General features: G+C 49.9%; 10 protein-coding genes across 10 annotated transcripts; 5 read left to right on the top strand and 5 right to left on the bottom strand.

Annotated features, from left to right (window-relative positions):
- The first annotated feature begins 187 nt into the window (after window positions 1–187).
- Window positions 188–584, top strand: BDW43DRAFT_287916 (acyl carrier protein). The gene has a single exon (XM_032043209.1). It carries the CDS (start codon window positions 303–305, stop codon window positions 489–491), a length of 189 nt encoding a protein of 62 aa, XP_031896412.1. The 5' UTR covers window positions 188–302; the 3' UTR covers window positions 492–584.
- A 1,517-nt stretch (window positions 585–2,101) lies between these two features.
- BDW43DRAFT_314774 (uncharacterized protein) lies at window positions 2,102–2,603 on the top strand (the record flags this gene model as incomplete). Its single annotated transcript, XM_032047899.1, has 2 exons — window positions 2,102–2,369; window positions 2,422–2,603. 2 exons carry the CDS (start codon window positions 2,102–2,104, stop codon window positions 2,601–2,603), a joined length of 450 nt encoding a protein of 149 aa, XP_031896411.1.
- A 72-nt stretch (window positions 2,604–2,675) lies between these two features.
- BDW43DRAFT_314773 (uncharacterized protein) lies at window positions 2,676–3,218 on the top strand (the record flags this gene model as incomplete). The annotated part of the gene is made up of 1 exon (XM_032047898.1): window positions 2,676–3,218. One exon carries the CDS (start codon window positions 2,676–2,678, stop codon window positions 3,216–3,218), a length of 543 nt encoding a protein of 180 aa, XP_031896410.1.
- A 630-nt stretch (window positions 3,219–3,848) lies between these two features.
- On the bottom strand, window positions 3,849–6,049 carry BDW43DRAFT_322076 (MFS general substrate transporter; the record flags this gene model as incomplete). The annotated part of the gene is made up of 5 exons (XM_032049479.1): window positions 3,849–5,150; window positions 5,277–5,317; window positions 5,474–5,525; window positions 5,598–5,754; window positions 5,830–6,049. 5 exons carry the CDS (start codon window positions 6,047–6,049, stop codon window positions 4,124–4,126), a joined length of 1,497 nt encoding a protein of 498 aa, XP_031896409.1. The 3' UTR covers window positions 3,849–4,123.
- A 528-nt stretch (window positions 6,050–6,577) lies between these two features.
- On the bottom strand, window positions 6,578–7,872 carry BDW43DRAFT_186799 (MBL fold metallo-hydrolase). Its single transcript, XM_032038959.1, has 2 exons — window positions 7,841–7,872; window positions 6,578–7,736 (listed from the first exon to the last, which is right to left on the bottom strand). The coding sequence occupies exon 2, from the start codon at window positions 7,609–7,611 to the stop codon at window positions 6,757–6,759; it is 855 nt and encodes a 284-aa protein (XP_031896408.1). The 5' UTR covers window positions 7,612–7,736; window positions 7,841–7,872; the 3' UTR covers window positions 6,578–6,756.
- An 892-nt stretch (window positions 7,873–8,764) lies between these two features.
- BDW43DRAFT_287913 (Zn(II)2Cys6 transcription factor) lies at window positions 8,765–10,431 on the bottom strand. The gene is made up of 3 exons (XM_032043208.1): window positions 10,208–10,431; window positions 9,647–10,154; window positions 8,765–9,583 (listed from the first exon to the last, which is right to left on the bottom strand). The coding sequence occupies exons 1-3, from the start codon at window positions 10,372–10,374 to the stop codon at window positions 9,005–9,007; spliced, it is 1,254 nt and encodes a 417-aa protein (XP_031896407.1). The 5' UTR covers window positions 10,375–10,431; the 3' UTR covers window positions 8,765–9,004.
- A 219-nt stretch (window positions 10,432–10,650) lies between these two features.
- Window positions 10,651–12,444, top strand: BDW43DRAFT_287909 (MFS transporter). The gene is made up of 2 exons (XM_032043207.1): window positions 10,651–11,572; window positions 11,655–12,444. Exons 1-2 carry the CDS (start codon window positions 10,665–10,667, stop codon window positions 12,301–12,303), a joined length of 1,557 nt encoding a protein of 518 aa, XP_031896406.1. The 5' UTR covers window positions 10,651–10,664; the 3' UTR covers window positions 12,304–12,444.
- A 1,417-nt stretch (window positions 12,445–13,861) lies between these two features.
- BDW43DRAFT_314768 (uncharacterized protein) lies at window positions 13,862–14,291 on the bottom strand (the record flags this gene model as incomplete). The annotated part of the gene is made up of 3 exons (XM_032047897.1): window positions 13,862–13,962; window positions 14,053–14,115; window positions 14,174–14,291. The coding sequence occupies 3 exons, from the start codon at window positions 14,289–14,291 to the stop codon at window positions 13,862–13,864; spliced, it is 282 nt and encodes a 93-aa protein (XP_031896405.1).
- Window positions 14,292–17,955: 3,664 nt separating this feature from the next.
- On the bottom strand, window positions 17,956–20,075 carry BDW43DRAFT_287906 (MDR family MFS transporter). Its single transcript, XM_032043206.1, has 5 exons — window positions 19,695–20,075; window positions 19,381–19,641; window positions 18,986–19,321; window positions 18,756–18,936; window positions 17,956–18,702 (listed from the first exon to the last, which is right to left on the bottom strand). The coding sequence occupies exons 1-5, from the start codon at window positions 19,860–19,862 to the stop codon at window positions 17,999–18,001; spliced, it is 1,650 nt and encodes a 549-aa protein (XP_031896404.1). The 5' UTR covers window positions 19,863–20,075; the 3' UTR covers window positions 17,956–17,998.
- Window positions 20,076–20,218: 143 nt separating this feature from the next.
- Window positions 20,219–22,745, top strand: BDW43DRAFT_186738 (transcription factor domain-containing protein). Its single transcript, XM_032038958.1, has 4 exons — window positions 20,219–20,601; window positions 20,658–20,685; window positions 20,739–21,236; window positions 21,297–22,745. The coding sequence occupies exons 1-4, from the start codon at window positions 20,264–20,266 to the stop codon at window positions 22,545–22,547; spliced, it is 2,115 nt and encodes a 704-aa protein (XP_031896403.1). The 5' UTR covers window positions 20,219–20,263; the 3' UTR covers window positions 22,548–22,745.

Genomic DNA, 22,745 nt, shown 5'->3' with positions numbered 1-22,745 from the left:
TACACTACGGACATGTTCATCTTCAATTCATCTTCAATCCCACGACGGGAGAGCTTGTTGAAGTCATGCTGGGCGTACAGTGGGGACGCGTGGCGAAGGCGTCCATGAACCGGATGCTCCGGATGAGGACCAAGGACGAGTCTGTTTTGCGCCTCAAACCTGTGCCTAATGTCCACTCACATCAACTCAAGCCTGCTCCTCGGAATGCTCACATCAACACTACGCCAACAGTCAACTCTTCCGCACAAAAGCCTTCCCCGAAGAGCAAGGCACAGTCTGCGTCATCCTCAGCTCGACGAGATATGACAGATGAAGTGCGCGGCTTGGTAGCCCGTCTAACGGGGATAGAAGCCAGCGAGCTGGAGCTGGACGCCGAGATTACCCACTATGGCAGCGACTCGCTCATGGGAATGGAACTTGGGCGTGAGGGTAAGCGTGCAAAAAGAAAAAAAAAATGCAGAACAAAAGATATGGTTGTTGAAAAGCGCTAATTCTGCCACGTAGTGGAGAGGATGTTCAAATGTACGTTGGATCAGGCCCAGCAGATGGAAGCTACGACGCTGCGCAAGTTTGTCGCATGTGTCGAGAACGCGCTGTTCGGCCAGGATTCTTCTGAGGCTACCGATGAGAGGCACCCACCGACGGAACCAGAAAGGCAATCATCGAACGTGAAGTCCAGAGACATGACGGAGGCGGTCCGTAACCTCGTCGTCACCGTGACAGGGCTGGACCCCAATGAAATGCCACTTGATGCCGAAATCGCAGACTTCTGGATCGACTCTCTTATGGGCAAGGAGCTAGGCCACGAGGTCGAAAGGGTGTTTGCATGCACGCTGGATCAGACTGAGCAGGTCAAGGCCAATACACTGCGCAAGTTCGTCGTGTGCCTCGAGAATGCCGTGTTTAGGGCGAAGAAAGACGTGACGAGAGAAGACGAAGACTAGGAACAATCTGGCGACGATGGGACTTCTCGGGAAACTCATCGGCCGTTGTTCTTGTTGAGCACGACGCAGTTTTTTCAGACTGTTGGCCAGAGTCAAGCGCACTTTTGGCGCCACCGCCGGAGGCGAAGCCAACGACAAGCCCGCTGGCGTTGTCGATGTCGGATATTCTTACGCCGTTTGGCCAAGTAAAGTTAGCCACCGACCAGAGCCTTAGCGGCTATCACCTGGACCAGTTTGAGAGGTCCTTCTTGGCTGATAGCAACCGCCTCTGTACTATCCTGGTCATCGAGGCGTTTGACAAGATTGGGTGCCATCTTCGCACCTCTGCCGCTGGCCAACCACTTAACCGTGTGCGATTCGCCCCTCAGCACACCCGACTCGGACAGTGGTTATACGGATATTTGGAGAGAGATGCGCGGCTGGTCGATACCAACGATAACACCGGGCAGGTGACGCGCACTTGGCTGACAGTGCCGCCTAAGACCAGTCATGCGATGCTGCAGGATCTGCTGTCCCAGCATCCTAACTTTGTCGCGGCCAGCCGGCTGACCTATCACGTCGACCAGGAGCTGGCGTCCATGTTGAGCGGCAAGACAGATGGCCAGAGCGTCCTATTTGGCAGCCCAGATGGTTTAGGGGTGATAGCGGCTCTGTATACCGAGTTTCCCTTCTTCCGCGCTGGCTGCTCCCAGATGTGCGAAATAGTGAAAGGTGTTTTTGACCGCCTTCCTGTCAGCCACCAGGGAGAGACGTTCAAGGTGCTCGAGGTGGGAGCTGGGACCGGAGGACTGACGCACGTCATGGCGTCTCTTTTGGCATCCCTCGACGTGCCAGTCGAGTACACCTTCACGGATGCGTCGCCCCTCATGGTGGCTGACGCTCGCCGCCACTTGGAGCACCAGTACCGCTTTATGCGTTTCGTCGTGCATGACATGGCGAACGTTGCTGACCAAGAGCTGCGTGGACAACATCTGGTGCTGGCCAACACCCCCTTTAACGTGACATCGTTGTCCAACGTACGGCCTGTTTTGCGGTCGGACGGCTTCCTCGTGAATTACAAATGACCCGGTGCCTTACCCTGGGCCTCTATCATCTTTGGCCTGCTCGGGGGCGGCCCCGAGCATGCAGCCGTAACCCCTGAGCATTGGGAACGCGAAATGCACGCCGCCGGCTTTGGTCATGTCGACTGGACCGATGGAAACACGTCGGCCAATGCGTACCAGAAGGTTATCATGGCCATGGCTTCAGGCGACCAGGGTCCACGGCTATCAAAGTCATCAGCCCCAACAAAGGTGACAGGGGTTGACGATGGTGCGCGGACAACGGAGGCAGAGAGACTGGTGCAGCAATATGCCAGTGGCTGGGCCACGCCGCAATTGCTTCGCTTTAAGGCAAAGATGCAAGACAACGACAGAGCACCCAACCGTGGCGCTGTTGTCCTCATGACTAGGGCTACGGGAAGCTTGGGGTCACGTAGGTATTGTGCAAAAGTTGGCGGAAAATCCCTCCGTGGCCCAGGTCGTATGCGTCAACCGCGAGTCCATCAGCGTGTCTGCCCTCAAACAACAGCAAGACGCTTTCCAGGAAAGGAACATTATGTTGAAACCCGCAGCCCGCGCGAAACTTCGTGTACTGGCAACAGACACGGCCAAGCCGTAACTCGGCCTGCCTGTACACGAATACACCTGGCTCGTGCAAAACATCACCCACATTATCCACAATGCCTCCCCAATGAGCTGGACACGCACCGTCTCCGCATTCGCGCCGCAGCTTCAGTCTATGAAGAACCTGTTGGACCTGGCGCGCGACGCGGCCGTAGCGCCTGGCCGCAGCAGGGTCCGAGTCGGCTTTCAGTTTGTCTCGTCAATTGGCGTCGTCGGCAACTCCGGGACCACTGGACGCGTTCTCGAGCGCCGCCTCCCCGTCTCGGCCACGGTGTCTATTGGGTACGCCGAGGCGAAATGGGTCTGCGAGGCGCTTCTCGACGAAACCCTTCACAAGTTCCTAGCCCTGTTTCGTTGGCAGGTGACCCGCCCGGGACAGATTGCGGGCTCGTCGGCGAGTGGGTATTGGAACACTATCGAGCACCTGCCCTTCTTCATCAAGTCTGCCCAGGTCCTGGGTGTCTGGCCCGACCTGGACGGCGTCATGCAGTGGGTGCCCGTCGATCTCAGCGCGGGAGTCGTGGCCGATCTCATCTTGAACCCCAGAGCGTCCCACCCTGTCTACCACGTCGACAACCCAGTCGGCCAGCAATGGAAGGACATGAACTGAGTCTTGGCTGGCGCCTTGGGCATTTCTGAATTGACTAAATTCATCGTCTTGAAAAACTGGGTCAAACGCGTCAGGGCTTCGCCTCTCGTGCCCGAAACAGAGAATCCCGCCGCAAGACCCGGTATGCCGGACTGGCTCGAGACCAACTTTGAACGGATGGCCTGTGGGGGACTGATTTTAGATACTGAACTAGCCAAGGAGCATAGCTGCACCATGGCGAGGGACGTCAGACCTGTCAGTCCTGATATGGTGTCCAAGTTTATGGATTATTGGAGGAAGGTGGGCTTTCTGCATTACCACTCACTAGCTACCTAGCTAGCCTTGAATGCATCGAGAGTCGTAGGATTGTATGTAAAACATCTTCTAGGTTTTTCTGCAAAACCTTAATGTAATTTTCTATCACCACGTATAATCCTTTCTTTAGATACGTCCATGGGCGCAACTTTGGTCGTAGTGGATACCATGGCACTTTTCTCATGGCATGGGCAATAATCCCTCAACTCACTTCATCTGACACACAGAGCTTACTGTTTCTCTAGTACTCACTACACTGGAAGGGTGGGTTTCCCACGCACGTCATGTCTAACAGAAACATCATCGATGGCAACTACAATACAGTATCCTAAATTTCATTTGCGTGCGAGGTGTCGAGGAATTTCCCCACGTTCAAGTAATCCTGTGTTTTGGGGGTAAATAGATGGCAAAAGGCGCGGCCGCGGTTTCGAAGAATGTCAAGCTACTTCGAAGTAATTGTATTAGAGCAGTAACTCCACAAGGAGAAGGGGGCCAGTGGGCGCCTGTAGTATGTGACTGGTACACGCGTTTCTTATGTTATGAAATTGAAACTCCCCTAGGGCGCATCTCGGGAGAAATGAGAAAATATGCGCCTTTATTAATACAGGAAGCTAACCAAGCTTGTGTTTCTTGCGATCCATGAAAAGCGATAGGATGAGACAAAAGCAGCCGGAGGCTATGGACGTGATAAAAACACGACTGATGGCAAACACAATAGCAGCGAGGACTTGCTGTTGCTGGTCGGGATTCAGCGTTTTCAAGAGAGTGCTCCCCGAGCCGGAGGTTAAACTCTGAATCTCCGTCTTGTCTAGGTCGGGAAAATCGTGGCGAATCCTGTTATCGGCTAGGTTCAGAAAGATGGCGTTGGCGATGGACAGTGCGATCGCCAGTCCTCCTCCTCGAGAACACATGATGAATCCCACAGCACTCGATGTCTCCTTGCGTGGAGCCAGCCATTGGGCCACGGCGAATGGAGCATTTAGAAACATGCCGGTGCCAATTCCGTTGAGAATCATGGCTCCGTAGATGTATCCGTTGGACGTCGAGAGATCAATTCGGTAGAGCATGGCGTTGGCGGCGATGACTAGAACAGATCCGGTGACATACCATGGCATGCTGTATCCCAGCCGTGCCATGAGGTGGCCGTTTAACATGGTGAAGACCGCCAGGGAGCCGATGAATGGTAATAACCGTACACCTGCCAGTAGAGAATTGGTGTCCTGCACGAACTGAAAGTATAGCGGGATGAAATAGATGGTCACAAAGGACGACGTCCCCGCAGAGGCTCCCACCAAGAATTGGATCAACAGGCCTCTATTCTTCAGGAAATGAACTGGAAACATTCGATTCTGCCAGTCAGACCAGACTTGATGGATGCTAAGCGCGATGAACAGAACGCCCGCGACCACGAACAGAGCGATCTCTTGGGCGCTGTTCCACGAAAATGTTGTGCCGCCAAATGAGATGGCCATGAGTATAGAGACATACATCCCGATCACGAGAGTGTTTCCTATCCAGTCCACAGCCTTCATTCGGTCCCGGAACTTCATCCCCGGCCGGAGATCACGGGATGGAAGCAAGAAGAAATACGCTGGCGCAAAGGCGCCTCCGATGCAAAGATTGATATAAAAGGCCCATCTCCACGTCGCGGACGCATTGGAGGCAAAAGCCCCTCCAATCACAGGTCCTAGGTTGTAGCAAAGATACCATAGTCAGTAATCCGATTTGGTCTGCTCCCCACTCCCCGCGAAGAGAGCAACTCACACGGTGCCAAAGCCGAATACCACTCCGATGATGCCGATATACTTGGGTCGTTCCACAGGTGTCGTGAACAGAGACAGCATCATCATGACTCCCAAGTACATTCCTCCGCCGCCAAGGCCCCCCAGAGCACGTCCGATAATGAGGGCATCCATGTTGGGCGCCGCCCCGCATATGGCCGAACCGATCTAGAAAATCACCACGCAGAGCACATAGATCCATTTTGGATTAAATTGGCTATATATTCGCCCCCTAAGCACATTCGTTGGCAGTTAATTTCAAGGAACTTCGCTGAAAACGGTTCGGATTGATGCCAATGCTTACCAGAGCAGATTAGTGCTCGCAGTTCCGAGAAGAAATGACACCGACAGCCAAGGTAATTTAGAAATTGACTTAAACTCGGCGATAATATTTGGCTGAACATCCGCGACAATAGTCTGATCCAGCGCGAATAAGAACACGCTGGACAAGATGGCAGTCACTACAAACGCGTATGATCAGGAACCATACCCAAACTTGGGAGTTATGGATCATGCGAATCCTCTCTCTAGCTTACCAGCGAACGCCCACTTGATCCCGTGGATATCTCGTGGGGAAGGGGGTTCAGATGTGTCCAGGGGTAAGGGTTGTATGCGATCGGTGCTTGCGACGTTGTTGGGGGCCCTGTCTTGGTCGGTATGAACCTCTAGGCCTCGAGAGCTTTGTCGCGAATCGACCTTGCCCATCACGGCTATTCGAGGCTGCATTTCAGTGTCGGTAACAGTAGTTTGCGACATTGTGTTGGATTGAGGTGAACAAGGTAGCTGCTGTACTCCTTGTCACCAGATAGGCAAGTATTAATCTCAACATTGTGGTGATTAAGATAGCAGGTAACATTATTATAGATGGCCACTAACACTTAATTAGTATATTCTGACAGCAGACAGAGATTGCAAACAACAAAGGTTAGTTTAAAAACATAGCAATGCAGGAAAGACTTACCGGAACAGTTATTATACAGCATGTGCTCAAAGTGTACAGACTTAACAGTGGTGGTGCCAAAGGTCTGGCACTTGTTGAGTTTGTCACCATACCGTACAGGGGCTCTGGGATTTTGGTGGGTGTTGTAGGATCGGATCAACAGTGAATAAAGTAGAGTTGTGCCACAGGCAGGATTCGGTCTAGGCCTTTGACACTACCACTCAATGAGGTAGGTGAATTTATTTGGAAAGGAACACTCCTTGACAGCTATGTAATTCACTGACCTTGATAAGGAAGAATAAATAGCAGGTCAACATGCATAGATACAAGGTTTCAGTAGCAAGATTATCCATTTTAGAAAGAACCAATAGCATGATGAACTAATACTTTTAGCTCACAGTAAGGACCACTTGCTAGATTCAAATATTGAATAATGAGACACTGCAAGAGTTTCAAATAATATGGTCAGAGCCTTCCACAGAAATGTACTAGTGGTAAGGCCACAAATCCTCAAGATAAGCATCTAATAAACAACTTTTGGAACACCCGGGGTTGTCCAGCACACTTTATGCATAAATTCCTCCTGCGTGAACACTTTCATCAACCCCTCCCTGTCCTCGGTGAAATGGGCCCATGACTCGAAATGGATTGGAATCATAACATCAGCGCCGATCTCACGCATGAGTTGAACAGCTTGTTTTCCATCCATCGTGATCTGAAGAGGACCGGTTGGAAAATGGAATGTTGCATTACCCAGATTAAGAAGCGCAGCAGTGATATGCCATTTGTTCCCAATTTCTTTCAGCTCGTCAATGTAGACAGTATCTCCGGAGAAGTAGATTGCATTGGGCTTTCCGGAGGCATGGATACCGAAGGAATCCGCCTCTAGAATAAAACCAGTTACCTCTCCACCTGGGAAATGCTTGCAGGGCGTCCCAGTGATTCGAAAAACCTTTCCTCCAATGTTGGAAATCACAGTCTCCCAGGGGCGGAGGCCAACAACTCCGGGTCGAGGACGGAGATTAGATGCACCGTCCATTGTGGTGAAAACTTTCCGGCCATCAAGCAATTTACGACCTTCTGGGTCTAGATTATCAAGGTGATCTTCATGGCTCAGAAGCACCGCGTCAATTGGTGGCAGGTCATGGAGCTGTAGTGCTGCGCCTTGACGATTGATAAGGTGTGGTGGTGGCGGTATATTTTCAAAGCCAAACGCCTTCAAATCCACTTTCTCCCAAGCTGGAGTTGTATCATATTCGGTCCCTTCGGTTGCTCCAAAGTAAGGATCTGTCAAAAAATTGATACCATCGATGTTCAGGATGGCAGTCGCAGTGGTGATATGGGTGACGGTGAGACTGGTATTAGGTACAGATACCATTCTTGCAACTGGAGGCGACTGAGATATAGGATAGACAAGAAAAACTTTCCGATGGGCAGAGAGAATTTAAAAGTATAGAGATTGGATGGGCCTTTGCTTATTCTCGTTTTTATGAAAGGCTTGGTCTGGATCAATAGACAAACAAGAAGAGGTCAGTCATATGGTTTAAGTAATTTTCGGGGGAGTAGTGAATTTTAAACTTTTGTACATGTAATCGACTTCTGCTTACTATAGAATTTTTAAGTCATCGGATTATCCCACTTGGAGCTCTAAAGATTTGACTGTCATGGTCAGTGAAAAAGATATTCTTCATCAGGTCCATTATCTAATTATTGGATTTGTTATTCAGTTATCCATGGAAGCATATGACGTAAGCGGGATACCGATGCACTCGGACACTCCCTCTCGGCATCCCACCTAGTGTTTGCATAAACCAAAAGGTCAGTAGCAACCAGAACATTCCTCCTGATTGTCCTCAAACTTTGTTACTCACAGATTATGGTGCAAGATACCTAACATCTGTTTTTATCTCTTTTCTATAGACATCTATTTCTTTTGTCGATTATCACACCTAGCTCCAAAACAGGCGGGTCAAACACTCTGATTCATTCTCCAAAGTTTGTGCTAGTCAGTGGAGGGTTTGTATGTATCCCACTATAGCCTGAAATGTCCGACTCAGTGGTGGAATTAGCAAAGGCCTATCCATCTCTGGACTAGTGGGCCTGCCGGAGAAAGAATTAATGAGTATTGAACCGGGAGCCCAAATTGAATCTGAGTGCAGAATAGCATCATTCTGAGGTGTTTGTTATACCAAGGTCTGTAAATTAGAAATATATCAACCATTTTGAGCTACAAGACAAATCTTCACAGTTGGTGCTAAAACTAGATATCCGCTGATCATTCCTGAGAACCGACCAGCATTATACAATGTGTGCTAGATTGAGAGTATCCTAGAAAATTCCAAGAGCTCGGCGGTAGCGAGACAACTAAGGGGAAAATGGAAGAAACAGAACTGTCCCTTAATATGTGGTTGCCTACCGAGTCATTTCTGAAGGTAAGCTCAGTTTTCCTTCCACATAGTGCTCAAAGAGGCCATTTGGTTTACTGTTAAGACTTAAACGTGAGAAATATCATACATTATCTCAGACAAGGCAAAGGCCAGGCTGGGGACGGATCACAGCAAGGATGGAAAATTGTCTTATTGGTGGAGATGTCTGCAAGGGTGGAATTGCTGGGGGAGGAACAATAGAAGATAATTATAAAATATACAACAGTCTTTATATTTTGGACAGTGCACACGGGCTGTTCACGGGGCTGATATGAAAACAGTTTTGAAGATACAACTGTCAACAGGAATAATTGGCTCCCAATGCGCCAACGATACTATGACTGACTATATCCACTCGAAGGCAACGCCTGTGTCATGCAGAACGGTCGACGTTTGAGAGATCCAACCCTTCGAATCTCGATTATCTCTCAAGTTTGTTTGTGAAGCAACCTTCTGAAGTATCTCAGATCCCATACTAAATGGAGCATTCCACACCTCATCGCTATCCGGCAGGCAGAACAACAAGTCATGCAAGCCCAACAACTCACACTCCGCACCATTGATGTCTCCACCAGCTGAGTCAGACCGAGTGCACATCCGGCACACCTTATAGAGTGCCAATCCAAATCGTTTGATCTCTTCCACATTCACCCAAACAAGTGCTAGTGGCGCAGTAGGACCGTGCTGTGCAAGCATATTTGGGTAGGTAAACATACCCAGTCGCCGACAGCTTTGGACAAGACGCACTAGTAGTTCGTATTCGTCAGGTTGGAGTCGGTATCGGAAGCTTAAATCAGGAATCGTCTGCTCTTTAGCATTTAATAGTGCAAAAATAACCTGCAGGAGCACACTCTGGTATGTCGCCATAGGCCAGCATGTACTAGTGTTTTGGAGCGACCTTGATTCAGGTATAAACCATTGGTCCTGTGATGCACGGGCGAGTTCAGTTTGGAGTCAAGATCTCAAAAGGATACCGCAATTTCTCACCATCTGAGCACGAATCGCAGTACATAGTTTATGATGGAGATCCACTGCTGCGTCCCGCGCGTTTTGACCTCCTTCAATCCACAAGCCAATCATGACAATAGATTGGATAAGTATACAAGGCTCCTTAGATAAATCAAACGTACCTTGGTGAATGAATGGCCACACCGGATGAAAACTTTTAAAGTAGATATCGACGTAGTCATGAGCGACCCATCGAGATACGTCGGAAGTCGAATTAGATATGTTGGACTTAGGTAGTGCGGAGCCAACTTGTATGTCGGGTGGCCTCTGCAAGTCGCTAATACTCTTATTGAGATTGCATCCGTCACGTGCGTTTCCATTCTCAGTAAGTGAGCAGGTAACGCCTCGTCGCTGGCATGCATTGCAAGGCGATCCACCATTACAGCGTGTTTTCCGGATATGACAAGTGCTGCATGCCTTCCGGGTTCGAGACGGGAGTGGTTGTTTCCCTGGATGGTAATTCCAGATGTGCCGGCGTAAGAGATCGCTGAATATTAGTTAGCTTGTATACAGTAAATGTAGAAATATATCTCAGCATCCCTTCTTGTCAATGTACTCTTGCAATACGGGCAAGAAAAGCGATCTCCTTGCGCATGGTTGGCAACATGTCGATTCAGGTGTTCTTTGCGTCGATACTGTGCCCTGCATTCTGGGTAACTACATTGGAACGGTGGGCCCAAAGGATCAGAGGATGTGTGTGGTGGCATTTTGTGCGGATACTGGGAGTGTGTTTTTCGATTATACTTTGCTAATGTTGAGAGAAGTCGATGGGGGAGTGGCGAGATCCCGGCTGCTAGCGGATTACTGTAGCGTATAATAGCCGAGTTTATGTTGGCCCCACAAGGTTATCGGCATCCCGCTCGGCGGTATACATGGATGACAAAACAGCCTCTGTATTTTTGGTCCCTTATATATAGCGAAGCTGGGCTTTTCACCGTTACTTTTCCCAGTTGTATGTTGAAGCCAATTTTTTTTTCTAGTAACGCAGTTCTCCACTATGAATTCTCTTGAACATCGCGACCCAGCAAGAGCTTGGGTGGATGAGTTTGGCTTAACACGGAGCTATAGTACGGGTGCCGAGGGCTACACTATTCCAAATCTTGAGCCTACAGTTTCCAAGTTACCCAGCATCCTGAACCCTCCTGAACTCGAAGTCTACTGGGAGCCTCAAGATAGCCAGAATCCTCGTTTGTGGCCGCTATGGTATAAAGGCCTCACTGTTATGACAATGAGTCTTGGCGCAACCGTTGTTAGTCTCTTCAGCACTCTCTACACATCAGGAATCCCAGGGCTGCAAGAAGAATTTCATATATCTAAAATCGTGGCCCTTCTTGGTATCACCACCTACCTCCTCGGCATGGCTACAGGATCTATCATTTTCGCCCCGCTAAGTGAAGTTGTGGGTAGACGACCTGTTTATATTGTCTCTATGACAATATTCCTCTCCCTCATACTGCCGAGCGCCCTAGCCTCAAATATAAGATCAATTCTCGTGAGTCGGTTCTTTGGAGGCTTCTTTGGAAGTGCCATGATGTCAAACTCTCCTGCGTCTGTCAATGATATTGTCTCCGACAAGCACCGGGCATTAGCATTTGGCTTCTGGTCCATTGGTCCTACGAATGGCCCTGTTTATGGACCAATTATCGGTGGCTTTATTTTTGAATATTTAGGCTGGCGATGGACAAATTGGATTGTCCTCATCATTGGAGGCTTTGTCTTGATGTTGATGGCTTCTATCAAAGAAACATATGCTCCTGTTATTTTGAGGAAACGAGCAGAAAAACAACGAAAGGAAACACAAAATCCAAAATGGTGGACCCGCTACGATGGTGGGCAAGACTTGAAGGCATTGCTTAGCACTAGTCTCAGTCGGCCGTTTGTGATGATCATAACAGAGCCGATATGGTACAAACCCCATTCCCGCCCCTTTCACTGCAACCACACTCAGCCAAGCTTATACAGAATCTTAAGCTAATAGCTATTATAGTATGTTCTGGGATACCTATGTCGCGATTGTATACGCTGTCCTCTACCTTTGTTTCGTGGCCTATCCGATTGCCTTCCAGCAAGAACGTGGATGGTCGCCAGGAATCGGCGGTCTTTCATTTATTGGCATAGGGGTTGGCGTACTGCTTGCCATTGCATTTGAGCCTCTTTTCCGCAAAGTAATCAATCTTCACCGCAAAGATCCAGAAACAGGTGCAGTGCCACCTGAGGCTATGGTTAGTATTGTTTGTTTTGGTGCAACTCTTCTAGCTATTGGTCAGTTATGGTTCGCCTGGACTTGCACCCCTAATGTTCACTGGATCGCACCTATCCTTGCTGGCGTTCCTTTTGGTGCGGGGAACGCGTGTGTCTTTATCTATGCAAATAACTATATGGCCCGTTCCTATGGGATCTACGCAGCCTCTGCACTTGCTGGTAATATGGTTTTGCGCAGCATTATGGGTGCATGCCTCCCGCTTGCAGGACCATCAATGTACGGAACACTTGGTTTGAACTGGGCAAGTACTCTTCTGGGAATCGTGGAAGCAGTATGCATCTTGATCCCAATTGGGTTTTATTTCTACGGTCATAAAATTCGTAACGCCAGTCCGCTTATCAAAGAGATGGAAAGACACCAGGTCTCAAGATGAGACACAAGTTGGAGCGGTGGCTCCATTGCTTAGATCGAAGGATCTCTAGTGGGCTCATGGGATATGTCCACTGGCGGAAGAATGCGCTTGTATGCAAACTGGCCATGTAAAATATGTGGTGTCACTAAAAGCTCAATTACCATTTAAAATAGCAACCTATATTGTGGTTACGGAATATATAACATAAAATAATTTAATGTAACCCGCGATTAGGGCTCCGGAAAGAAGACAAGTGTGTAAACAGTTGCAGCATTTTTGCAATCAGATGTAGAGAAGAACCGGACGCCAGGGCCACTAGGCGCCGCGGCCGTGACACTTGATAAAGATCTAGAAATCACTGGATTCCGACAGACCCAAGTCGGGCCTATGAACTAGTGGTCGGTCCACGCCGCCGAACTGATCGGCATATTCCATGCAATCAACTTAGTGGTTAAACTTGCTCATCAAACCCGAAGAACAACAACGAGATATCTGCTATCGGCTACAATCCTTTGCGACACCATATCTGCTCTGCAAGCGGTTCAAAACACCAAGGAATAAACAATGAAAACGAATCATCTATGCTAACCTTCAGGCAGCCACAGAAGCCAGAGCAAGAGGGGTCGCACTCCGTCTTCAGTGGATACTAGAGCATTGCGACAATCCGGGAAACAACGCAGCAGATCGATTGGCCGAGGAAGCGGCAATTCCAGGCAAAACACACCCATTTCGACTCCTCTTACCAAGAGAGAGGACATTCATTCGTAACCACGTCCGTTGCCAGTGAGGAAGACATCAAGAAAGGGAGTCATCTTCGCAAGATGGACAGTACACTAACTGCCACTTTTACAAGACGGCTGAACGGTCCACTACGAAGAAATCGGGCTTACCTGCTGATACAAATGCGGGCGGGCCACTCCTGGCTATCAACATATGGGAAGACCTTCGGGTTTCGGGAGGACGATCAGTGGGCATATGGCGCACAGGAAACAGCAGTCCATGTCTTGGTAGACTGCCCACTGTTAAAGATACCTCGCCAAGAGCTTCGAAAGAAAGTCAGAGACACGTTTAATAGCGTATTAGTACTTCTAGGAGGCAGTGAAGGTAAGAAAGGCAAGTAGATACTGCCTCGCGCGCCAGTACAATTGAAGCAGTGCTGGACTTTGCAAAGGCGTCACAACGGTACCGAATTCGCAGCCTAACGGGGAGAACGGCAATTAGGCCATGATAGGCCGTGACGAGGCTCTAAGTTCATTTTCAGGAAGTGCAGGAAGTGGCACAGTCTACATGTACATACAAGAATATATATAGTTGTGGTAGCCTGCATATCGCTTTAAAAATTTGCGAGGGGTCAGGGTAAATGAAATCATCCATCCAGGTGTAGAGAAGAAACAAAGTGAGATCAAATTGACACTTATAAACTCGACGAGTGCCGTAAGTCTTGACAATGGAGGATTGACTTCTTAAACTGTGGGGTCTGTTACCGTAGAAGGTGAAAACTGATGTATGCAGGTTTAATAATGACTATATCTCCTGGTATATGAACAAAGAAATATAAGGTCATATGCCATGCTTAGCACTAACCGAAGTAGTCGCTATGCTCCTTGTCATTGGATAGGCAAGTATTAATCTCGACATTGTGGCGATTACAGTGGCAGGTAACATCATTATAGATGGCCACTAGGATTTAATTAGTATGTGCTGACAGCAGATAGAGATTGCAAAGAATAAAGGATAGTTTAGAAATGTAGCAATGCAGGAAAGACTTACCAGTAGAGTCATTACACAGCATGTGCTCAAAGCACACAGAATTAACAGTAGTGTGCCAAAGGTCTGGCATTTGTTGAGTTTTTATCATAGGTTCCCATCTTGCCTTGATTCTGCTCAAAACAGCCGGGTTCGCTGTAGATACGCAGCTGGACGTAACGGGAGTCATCCTGAGGGGCGGGATCCGCGAAAATACCTATAGCAAGAGCGATGGTAGAGGCAAGGCCGGTGTTGAAGAGCATTTTGATGGTTGTTATGTGATAGTTGAGAGTTAGGATAAGGTATGGTTTGTGTTCGTTATGAAATTTGAGGGGTTGTGGTGTTGTGATTGTTGATTAGCTTACGTTTTTCAGGATGAAGTAACTCCAGGTCGTGTGTACTATGTGCCAGGTGTCTAGGCACTGGTGTCACTTGTTACACTCTTTAATAGTTTTAACAACCTTATGGTGAAACTAGACTTAGTGACTTTGAAATATTTAACTGCAATATTGTTTGTCTGTGTATGTACTGTAAAATTCCTCAACATATATCTAAACCTTGTGTATTTTACCGAACCAAAAGTGGACAGGCAGGTCCAGTGGCTCAACAGATGCAAGCTCAAGAAGAGCGATATAGCCTGGGATTACTCAAAGTTGATTCATAGTGATATTTTCCGAATTTACCTACCGAGGAACTGCACTCTTACTGAACGGCCTCCTTATTAAAAGCCGAGGGATGATACTCGTCCTGTCCTAGTATTTACTACGGTAGCTGGAAGGAAAGTGGCTGTGTGGCAATCTCTTGCCTCTTGAGATCTTGTATGAGGAATATAATTGGTCAATAACGGTCGTTATATCCCTGCTGTTTAGCTGCGCCAATGCATCAAAAAGGCGTGGTGCCGGTTGTAGATAGAAAAGAATAATAGCACCCGGTTTCATCTTCCCCCTAGAAGTCTCAACAGCCGATAGCTTTGATGTATTGTGAATAGTTAAAAATAGACCGGCTCTGAAAAGGCTTATTATATAATCTATTTCATAGACATAAGGGCGCTGGTAATGTGCAAACCCGATAAATTAAGTAAAGATCCAAGAAAACGGCAGGACCAATATTCTACTACCAATTTCTCCCAGCAAGTCTAGACTAACTGTGTACGGTTTCGGGGAGCATAAGACACCCAGGCCGTTCGTCGCTACCTGCGAAAAATTTATCTACACTGAAAACCTCGTGCATATCGATGAGCTTGTGCCGCATGCTGACAGTGTTGGCGTGGGAGGAGATCATCCATCAGCCCTGCAGGCTCAAAATGATAGCGGTTTAGCAAGTCTGCTGCGGACGAAGGTAGAAGCAGTCTCCGATGGCGATGGCTGGGCTGGGCTCTCTAAAGTTGGCCAGCCACTCACCAAAAGATACCCCGACTTTGACCCTCGTACCTACGGATACCATAAGCTCAGCGATCTCATCGCTGCCTCGCCTTCTTATAAACTGCCCGCCGCTCCCTTGGGAAGGGCTTATCCGCGGACATTTTCGTATGCGACAAGCGTTGGAAGCCTAAGGATCCTGCTAAATAGGTGTTTATATGAGTTGTTACTTCCTCTTTGCCTTTTGTCTGGTCCATTGGCGATCGAAAGATAATCTATATTGTATCTTTTTACTGTTGCCTTCTCTTTACAGGATCCGATGAAATTTACGTATATTTCCGCACACCCCCTCCCTTGACTTTTCATGAGTTATCGAAACGACCCGGAAAGTAATAGTTCACCCAAAAACAGATATATGAGATAGTGAGTAGCATTAACGACATTAAATCAATTGCCAAATAGTGGTTCTGAGAATCGCTACTAACCTCTGTACAGGATAATAAATGGCAATGCCGGTACGGGGGTCCCTGTCGTAGCCGATGATAAGAAAAAGGTCTTGTAGAATCCACCTTGCATATCCGCCTAAAAAAATTAGTTATAAGCCACCATACACAAGCCTGGGCGCAGATTCGTATTTTCAAGTGGTAGATCAACTTAAGGCGAGGGGTCGGGGCCCGAAGCATAATAACAACCACGGTAATGTTTGTACTCGCATAGCGATAGCTAAGGAAACCAAACGCACAAAGCAAGCGATTCTCCTGTTCGAGAGCCGGATTTGGAGGGTGAGAATACAGGGAGAGGGAAAGACCCGTAGTATTGACGGTCGTAGGCGATAGCAGAGGAGAACGGGACACGACAGACGTCCAGGTATCCTTCTACTCGAAGCCGCGGAGAGAGAGAGAGAGGGAGACCTGATGAAGAGGGGAAGCCTGTAGCACTGGCAATCGTACATTAACAACTGGGAGATCTCGCACGGCAAGTTCCAGCTATCCTTTTGCATGGGTTGTAGAAAGAATCAGCCGTCGCCTTTTGGATGCTGCTGTAGACCTGGTGTCACAATTCGTTGACTCTGCGTCTAAGACCCTAAATGTCTCTACCACATGCGATCAAAGCCTCGCTGGCTGTGAAGATTCAGGACTCTTTAAAGACTGGTAAGTAGCTCCAGACGAGCCACGCCATACCATCGCGTGCGAATTATTATATGGGTAATATCCAATAGGCAAAGACTTCCACATTAGTGGCCATAGAAGACTGTCGGGCCTAAGGATATCGCCTTGTACCTGACCATCATCGAGGCGTAGTGTCACGAAGATTCGCGTGAAGGGAAAGGCGGTTCGAGATGAACTGGCATTGTAGAAATGATGATGGGAAGTCTTCTAAAGAAGTAAAGAGAATTTTAGTATCTACATGTGACACATAGCATCCCTAAGTGAGTCAGGGAATATATTCATCACAGTGAAACAAAAAGATCCGCACTGGATTGCCGTACAGCTCCTGCTCCTGGTCCGCCCCAAAACGCTGCAAAACCTGTGCGACAGCCGCCTTACTGGACCCATATCCAACCCGGCACGTGGTATGCACCTGCGCCGCGGCGGAGAAGATGTTGATGATCGTCTTTTGACCCGAGGCTGGAAGGGGCGCCTCGAGGTAAGCTCTTGTTCGGTGATGGCTGTTGCCTTCTCGCGTCGGTGGATGACTGCGGCGCCGAGAACCAAGACGTCGACGGGGCCCAGCTCGTGCAGGATTTCGGTCATCCGGACGCTGTCTGTGACAGAGGCCTGGAAGAGTACGACCCGGACGGACGGATAGGTAGCTTCGAGGGCGGTTTTGGCTTGTTCCTGCGGAATGGCAGACCGCGAGACGATGGTGATACAGGCGACGCCTGCTGCTGCAAAGGCCTTGGAAATGCTAAAGCCGACGCCGCTTGCGCCGCCTGTTATGTGTATCACCTTGCCTTGACCGTTAAAGCCGTGGTGCTTGGCAATGCGATCGTAGGTTCTGGAGTGGTATATTTTGGTTGGGGGGGCTGGGCTTCGAATAGAGACATCTTGTCGTGTTAGGGTTGTCCTTTTTGATGCGAAGCAGATGAGAATGTCAAACCTATATTCAGGTCAGTATAGTTCCTTCTTCAGAAACATGTTCCCACTCTGCTGGGCCTAGGGGATTGCAGGGCATTCGGTTGGTTTCTCACATATGCCGCGCTGATTTACACACAATGATTCAGTCACCGTTATTAATTGAACTAGAGGCAAGGGAATCCGATGGAGAAAGCGAAATCAGATTGACTGTCTTTCAGCAACTATGGCGAAGGAAAGGGAAGAACAGTCTACGGTGTAGATGTGGTAAGAGCTTGAAGAAAACTCCGGGATCATCGTTATTGCGAGTGAAGACGGAGGATTTCGGTAATAGGCTTGGACGGTCCAGTATAGACACTTTTTGAAGCATAATACAGGTGTAGGATCGAAAGATAGAGGAAAGAGGAGGTTGGCATGACACAAACAGTCTATTCTTCCATAGTACAATAACTCAAATACCTGTCAAACCGAAGAGGAGATGCCTATATTGGCCACTAGTGTACAGCACGCTCATTCATCACTGGACATGTTCCAATCTCACGCTTTCTCAGTCGTCTCCTTCTCGACGTTCTTTGCCTCTTTCTCTCCGTTCTCTGCAGAGATCTTTCCTGCCGGCTTCTTTACGCTCCTCCACTCGAGGGACACAGCCCCGAGGACACTCAGACATGTCGGGATCAAACCGACACGGAACACATCTCTCAGCGCCTCATTATATGCAACAAGAGCGGTATTACGCACATCATCCGGGAGCGATTGGAGCAAAGAAGTGGCGCCGCCGGAGATGATCATACTGGCATCAACCCCTTTGACCCCGGCCAACCTCTTCACCAGCTGATTGGCGAGAACATTCTCTCCAGCCGATACGAACACCGACGCCCCCAACAGAGTGACGAACAACATCAGCGCTAACCCGGTAGGTACGTCCGTCTTCGGCAGACTGGCCTGTGTCGCTAGGTTGGGTACCTGGAATGACAAGCCCAGGCCGAGACCGTATAGAATCTGGTACCCGATCCATTTCCCCGCGCTGGCATCCACCTTGAACGTGGTGAGCAGCCCGTTTCCCACGCACATGAGGCATGTCCCGACGATGGCGAGTGGTGTATAGTATCCGATTTTGGTGTTTAGGGTGCCACCGCTTATGGACCCGGCTACCATGGAGATCATCAGGGGGAGCGTGCGAATGCCGGACTCGGAAGCAGATGCTCCTTTGATCGATTGGAACCAGATCGGGAGGAAGTAGACTACCATTTGGTTAGCTCTTGCGTTTGGAAGAGGTACGTCGCGGGGCTTTTACTGATGATATAGTTTCCACAGTTGATGGTCAGGGTTGTCCAGCACGCCGCCACTACACTACGCTGCTTCAAGATCCGTGGAGGCAGAGTGGCGGTTCTCGGGAGGAGGACTTGGACGGCAGAAAAGCCGACCAAGAGGACGCCGGCCAGAGTCAACAAGGCGATCACCCGCCCGTTATTCCACTAGAGATGGTCAGGTACGAATCAAGCACGTCTAGGAGGGCCCGCTCACCGAGTAGGTCTGTCCGCCCCATTGTAATGCCAGGAGAAGGCAGACGGTGCCCGGGACCAGGAGGATGGTCCCGGGGATATCCAGTTGCTTGATCTTCTCGGACAAGGGGGCCTGGGCGGTAGGCTGGTCGGGTATCTTCAAAAAGACCAGGATAACGAGCATGGCCACGCCTCCTACAGGTAAATTGATGTAGAAACACCATCTCCAGGTGACGCTCGAAGTGAAACCACCGCCGATCAACGGGCCCACGATCGAAGAAACCCCCATCAGGGCACCGAACATGCCTTGGACCTGGGGACGCTTATGGAGAGGGACAACATGAATGATGCAGACCACCTGGAGAAACCATGATTAACGCGATTAGTGGATATGGTGATAAGGGGATATCCGCCTACCACACCGGCAAAGATTCCAGCCGCACCAACACCGCAGATGGCTCGTCCCACGATCAGAGCGGTCGAGTTGGGAGCCGCTCCACTCAGGGCGGAAGACGCTTCGAAGATCAGAATACTCCATAGGAGGGTCCATTTGACCGAGAAGAGCGTATAGATCTTTCCGAAGATCAACTGCAACGCGCAGCAGGTCAACAGATAAGCGCTCCCGTACCAGCCCACGCTTGTAAGAGAATGGAATTCGTCTGTGATTCGGGGGATGGCCTCGAAAGTCGTTAGCAGAGGGCCGCTAAGATGGTCCTTGTGCAAATTCATACCGTGGCGAGGATGGTTCTGTCTAGCGCGACGAGGAACATACTCAGGAGCACCGAGATGATCACAATGACCGTCGTCGTTGTCCTGTCGGGCTCGGGAGTCTTAGGCTGGGTCGGTGCATCTGGTGACGTTTCGGCGACTTGCGCCGAGTAATGAGTTTCTGGAGGCATGGCGATGGACTTTTGTGGACTAACAGTCCGATACGGTACATGAGATGCGGATGGAGACTCAGGGCAATATAAATATCTATCATCGGGCGTAGACCAATAAGTGCGGGAAGTGGCAAGAGACCCCCTTTCCGGGCATTAGTTGGTCCCGAGGAGCCACAGATAATCTGGGATGTCCATCCTGCATAGTAACCTATGATCCTATCTGGGGTGTTGTCCAATATTCAGAGTCGCCGTCATGCGTGATCCCACGGAGGATAGTTCGGGAGATAGAATATGCCGAATACTTAGCCGCGGTCCATGCAAAAGGCCGATGTAACCTCCGGCCACCCCCATGTTTCTTCTGCATCTCTGTTTCTCCTCATCATCCTCGTCCCATCGCATCGCATCTCGTCGCATTCATCATGTCGACAGACCATTCGGCAAGGTCCCCCCGGCTCCGGGCTTGTGTGAGGTGTCAACAGCGAAAAGTCAGGTGCGACCACAAATCTCCCTGTGGGAATTGTGTCGCATCTGACACGCAGTGTGTCCCTGCAACGCTCACTCCGCGCCGTCGCCGATTCCAAGAGCGAGTGCTACTAGACCGTCTGCGCCACTACGAAGGCCTACTTCGCCAGCATAACATTGATTTCGAACCCCTGCATCCGCAAGCCAAGCAGGAGCCTGTCGTCACTGATGTCTCTCGGGGCTGTGAACGGTCAGAAACGGCGAGGGCACAGACCCCTGTCCCGTCGCAGGCAGTGTTCGACACCTGGTCAACCCAACTTTACTACAGGAAGTAGCTAATTCTTTTTATAGTGACCTCTGGCAGGCCATTAGCCGAGTGGTAAGCTTGATTCCAAGTTGTCGTCGTTAAGGCAGCCGTTAACCCTAGGGAAGACACTTGAACCCGAAGATGACGACGGCGACAGTCCAGACGTGCAGGCCGACGGGGTAAAAAACGCCTGGGACCACCACATCGACCAGCCGGAAGCGAACGACCAGACCGGCGATGATCTTCTTTTTGGTCTACCACAAGCTAATGTGAATGTTCTCGCCTTGCATCCCGAACAAGCCCAGATCTTTAGGCTCTGGCAGACGTATCTGGAAAACGTCAATCCCTTGCTGAAAGTGACCCATACGCCGACGCTGCAACCACGGATTGTCGACGCGGTCAGCGATCTTGGGGATATCCATCCCGCCTTGGAGGCACTCATGTTTAGCATCTACTGCATCGCGGTCATGAGTCTGACCGATAACGAATGTCATCGGCTGCTCAAATCGTCCAAGGAAGATCTGCTGGCGCGCTACCGGTTGGGGTGTCGGCAATTATTGATCAAGTGTCGGCTGTGGCAGTATACCAATGTCGATGGCTTGACCGCAGTGTACCTCTACTTGGTATGCGGTCTATCCGTGTTCAGATGAGACAAGAAATACCACATATAGTAACGGTTTCAGGTCTCCGTTTCGCCGCAGACAGACCCGCGCTCGCTCTCCTCTATGCTGGCCGCCGCCCTCCGGATTGCACAACGGATGGGGCTCCACAACGAGTCGACATACACTCGATATACTACCGTGGAGGCCGAGATGCGCCGAAGACTCTGGTGGTCTATGGTGATTTTCGATCATCGCATGTGCGAGATGTCCGACCACAAGGTCACCACCTTGACACCCACTTGGGACTGCCGGATTCCGTTAAACGTCAATGACTTTGAGATTCGACCCGACACCAGTTCCTCCCCCCCCAACAGCGAGAAGCCGACGGAGGCACTATTCGCGGTCGTTCGTAGTGAGCTCGCCGACCTGATCCGCCATACCACCTTTCACATCAATTTTGTCAACCCGGTACTGGCGGCTGTGGCTAAGGCAAAGGATCCTCGCCACATGTCCATTTCTACAGACGGTGAGATGTTGACTATACAGAAGGCAATCGAGGAAAAATACCTCGCTTTTTGCGACCCCGCTGACCCGCTCCACTATATGACAATCTGGACGACGCGCGGTTACCTGGCGAGAAACCGCCTGCTGGAGCACTACGCGCGGCACTTGACGTCGCCAGTGATGCAGCAGACAGACGCGCAGCGCAACGCTGCCCTATTCTACGCTTTGGAGATGCTGCAGTGCGATACAAGACTGCGACTCTCCCCTTTGACCAGTCGGTACCGGTGGCTCGTAGATTTCCATGTCCCAGCCCTGGCGTACATCCACGTTCTCAACGACTTAAAGAAGCGGCCCACAGAAAGCCACGCAGGGAAGGCCTGGCAGGCTATGAGCGAGAATTACGAAGCGCGCGCCATGCACCCCAAGCCCAGCGGGCAGGGTGCCTTCACCGTCTTTGCAAGGGTGGTTCTCCAGGCTTGGGAAGCGCGGGAGATATTCCTCCGGCAACGGGTTATGCCTGTGGAGACACCCCAGATTGTGTTGGATATTCGGAACAAAGTAGCGCAGACGGGTTCGGGTTCCTCCATGGTACCAAGCTGCAGGACTGGGGAACCGCCTCACAGCAGCATCGCGATCAGTACCAATTCCGAGGCGATACCCGCACAGATGAACTTCACCGGTGACTGTGCTGACGGACAAGCCTTCCCAGGCCCGGATCTAGGACCCAGCAGCTTCCCCGACGTCGCTGGACTGTCTGGCATGGACTTTGATATAGATCAATTCTGGACTGCAATGGACTGGAGGTTGATGCATACACAGGCCTGGTGATATACGCAGTCTCTAGGGTGGATGCTAGGTACTCCCAATCAGATGACTCTCCTCTCCTCAGCGCTTGCCCAATGATGTCCCAATTCTGCGTTGTCCTTGTTCCACTAAGCCAGTAATTGCCATGCTCATCTTTACCGATAATAGGGAACATCTCGGTGAACTTGTACGGTGTCTGGACATTCTGGATGTACTTCGCCC

The sequence above is a fragment of the Aspergillus alliaceus genome (assembly GCF_009176365.1).
Source record: "Aspergillus alliaceus strain CBS 536.65 unplaced genomic scaffold BDW43scaffold_51, whole genome shotgun sequence".
NCBI classification, from domain to species: domain Eukaryota; kingdom Fungi; phylum Ascomycota; class Eurotiomycetes; order Eurotiales; family Aspergillaceae; genus Aspergillus; species Aspergillus alliaceus.
The sequence above is the reverse complement of the archived record's forward strand: the minus strand, read 5'-3'. Positions and strand labels throughout refer to the sequence as shown.

Bases quoted from the DNA above. Each gene is read 5' to 3' on its own strand.
- BDW43DRAFT_287916 (XM_032043209.1), top strand. From the start codon at position 303: ATGACAGATGAAGTGCGCGGCTTGGTAGCCCGTCTAACGGGGATAGAA.
- BDW43DRAFT_186738 (XM_032038958.1), top strand. From the start codon at position 20,264: ATGTCGACAGACCATTCGGCAAGGTCCCCCCGGCTCCGGGCTTGTGTG. The intron at 20,686-20,738 runs GTAAGCTTGATT...ACCCTAGGGAAG, and splicing joins GGCAGGCCATTAGCCGAGTG to ACACTTGAACCCGAAGATGA. The intron at 21,237-21,296 runs GTATGCGGTCTA...TAACGGTTTCAG, and splicing joins CCGCAGTGTACCTCTACTTG to GTCTCCGTTTCGCCGCAGAC.
- BDW43DRAFT_287906 (XM_032043206.1), bottom strand. From the start codon at position 19,862: ATGCCTCCAGAAACTCATTACTCGGCGCAAGTCGCCGAAACGTCACCA. The intron at 19,642-19,694 runs GTATGAATTTGC...ACGACTTTCGAG, and splicing joins ACAGAACCATCCTCGCCACG to GCCATCCCCCGAATCACAGA. The intron at 18,703-18,755 runs GTAAAAGCCCCG...ACCAAATGGTAG, and splicing joins CTGTGGAAACTATATCATCA to TCTACTTCCTCCCGATCTGG.
- BDW43DRAFT_186799 (XM_032038959.1), bottom strand. From the start codon at position 7,611: ATGGTATCTGTACCTAATACCAGTCTCACCGTCACCCATATCACCACT.
- BDW43DRAFT_287909 (XM_032043207.1), top strand. From the start codon at position 10,665: ATGAATTCTCTTGAACATCGCGACCCAGCAAGAGCTTGGGTGGATGAG. The intron at 11,573-11,654 runs GTACAAACCCCA...TAGCTATTATAG, and splicing joins ATCATAACAGAGCCGATATG to TATGTTCTGGGATACCTATG.
- BDW43DRAFT_287913 (XM_032043208.1), bottom strand. From the start codon at position 10,374: ATGCCACCACACACATCCTCTGATCCTTTGGGCCCACCGTTCCAATGT. The intron at 10,155-10,207 runs GGATGCTGAGAT...ACTAATATTCAG, and splicing joins AAGAGTACATTGACAAGAAG to CGATCTCTTACGCCGGCACA. The intron at 9,584-9,646 runs GTGAGAAATTGC...CGTGCATCACAG, and splicing joins CTGCGATTCGTGCTCAGATG to GACCAATGGTTTATACCTGA.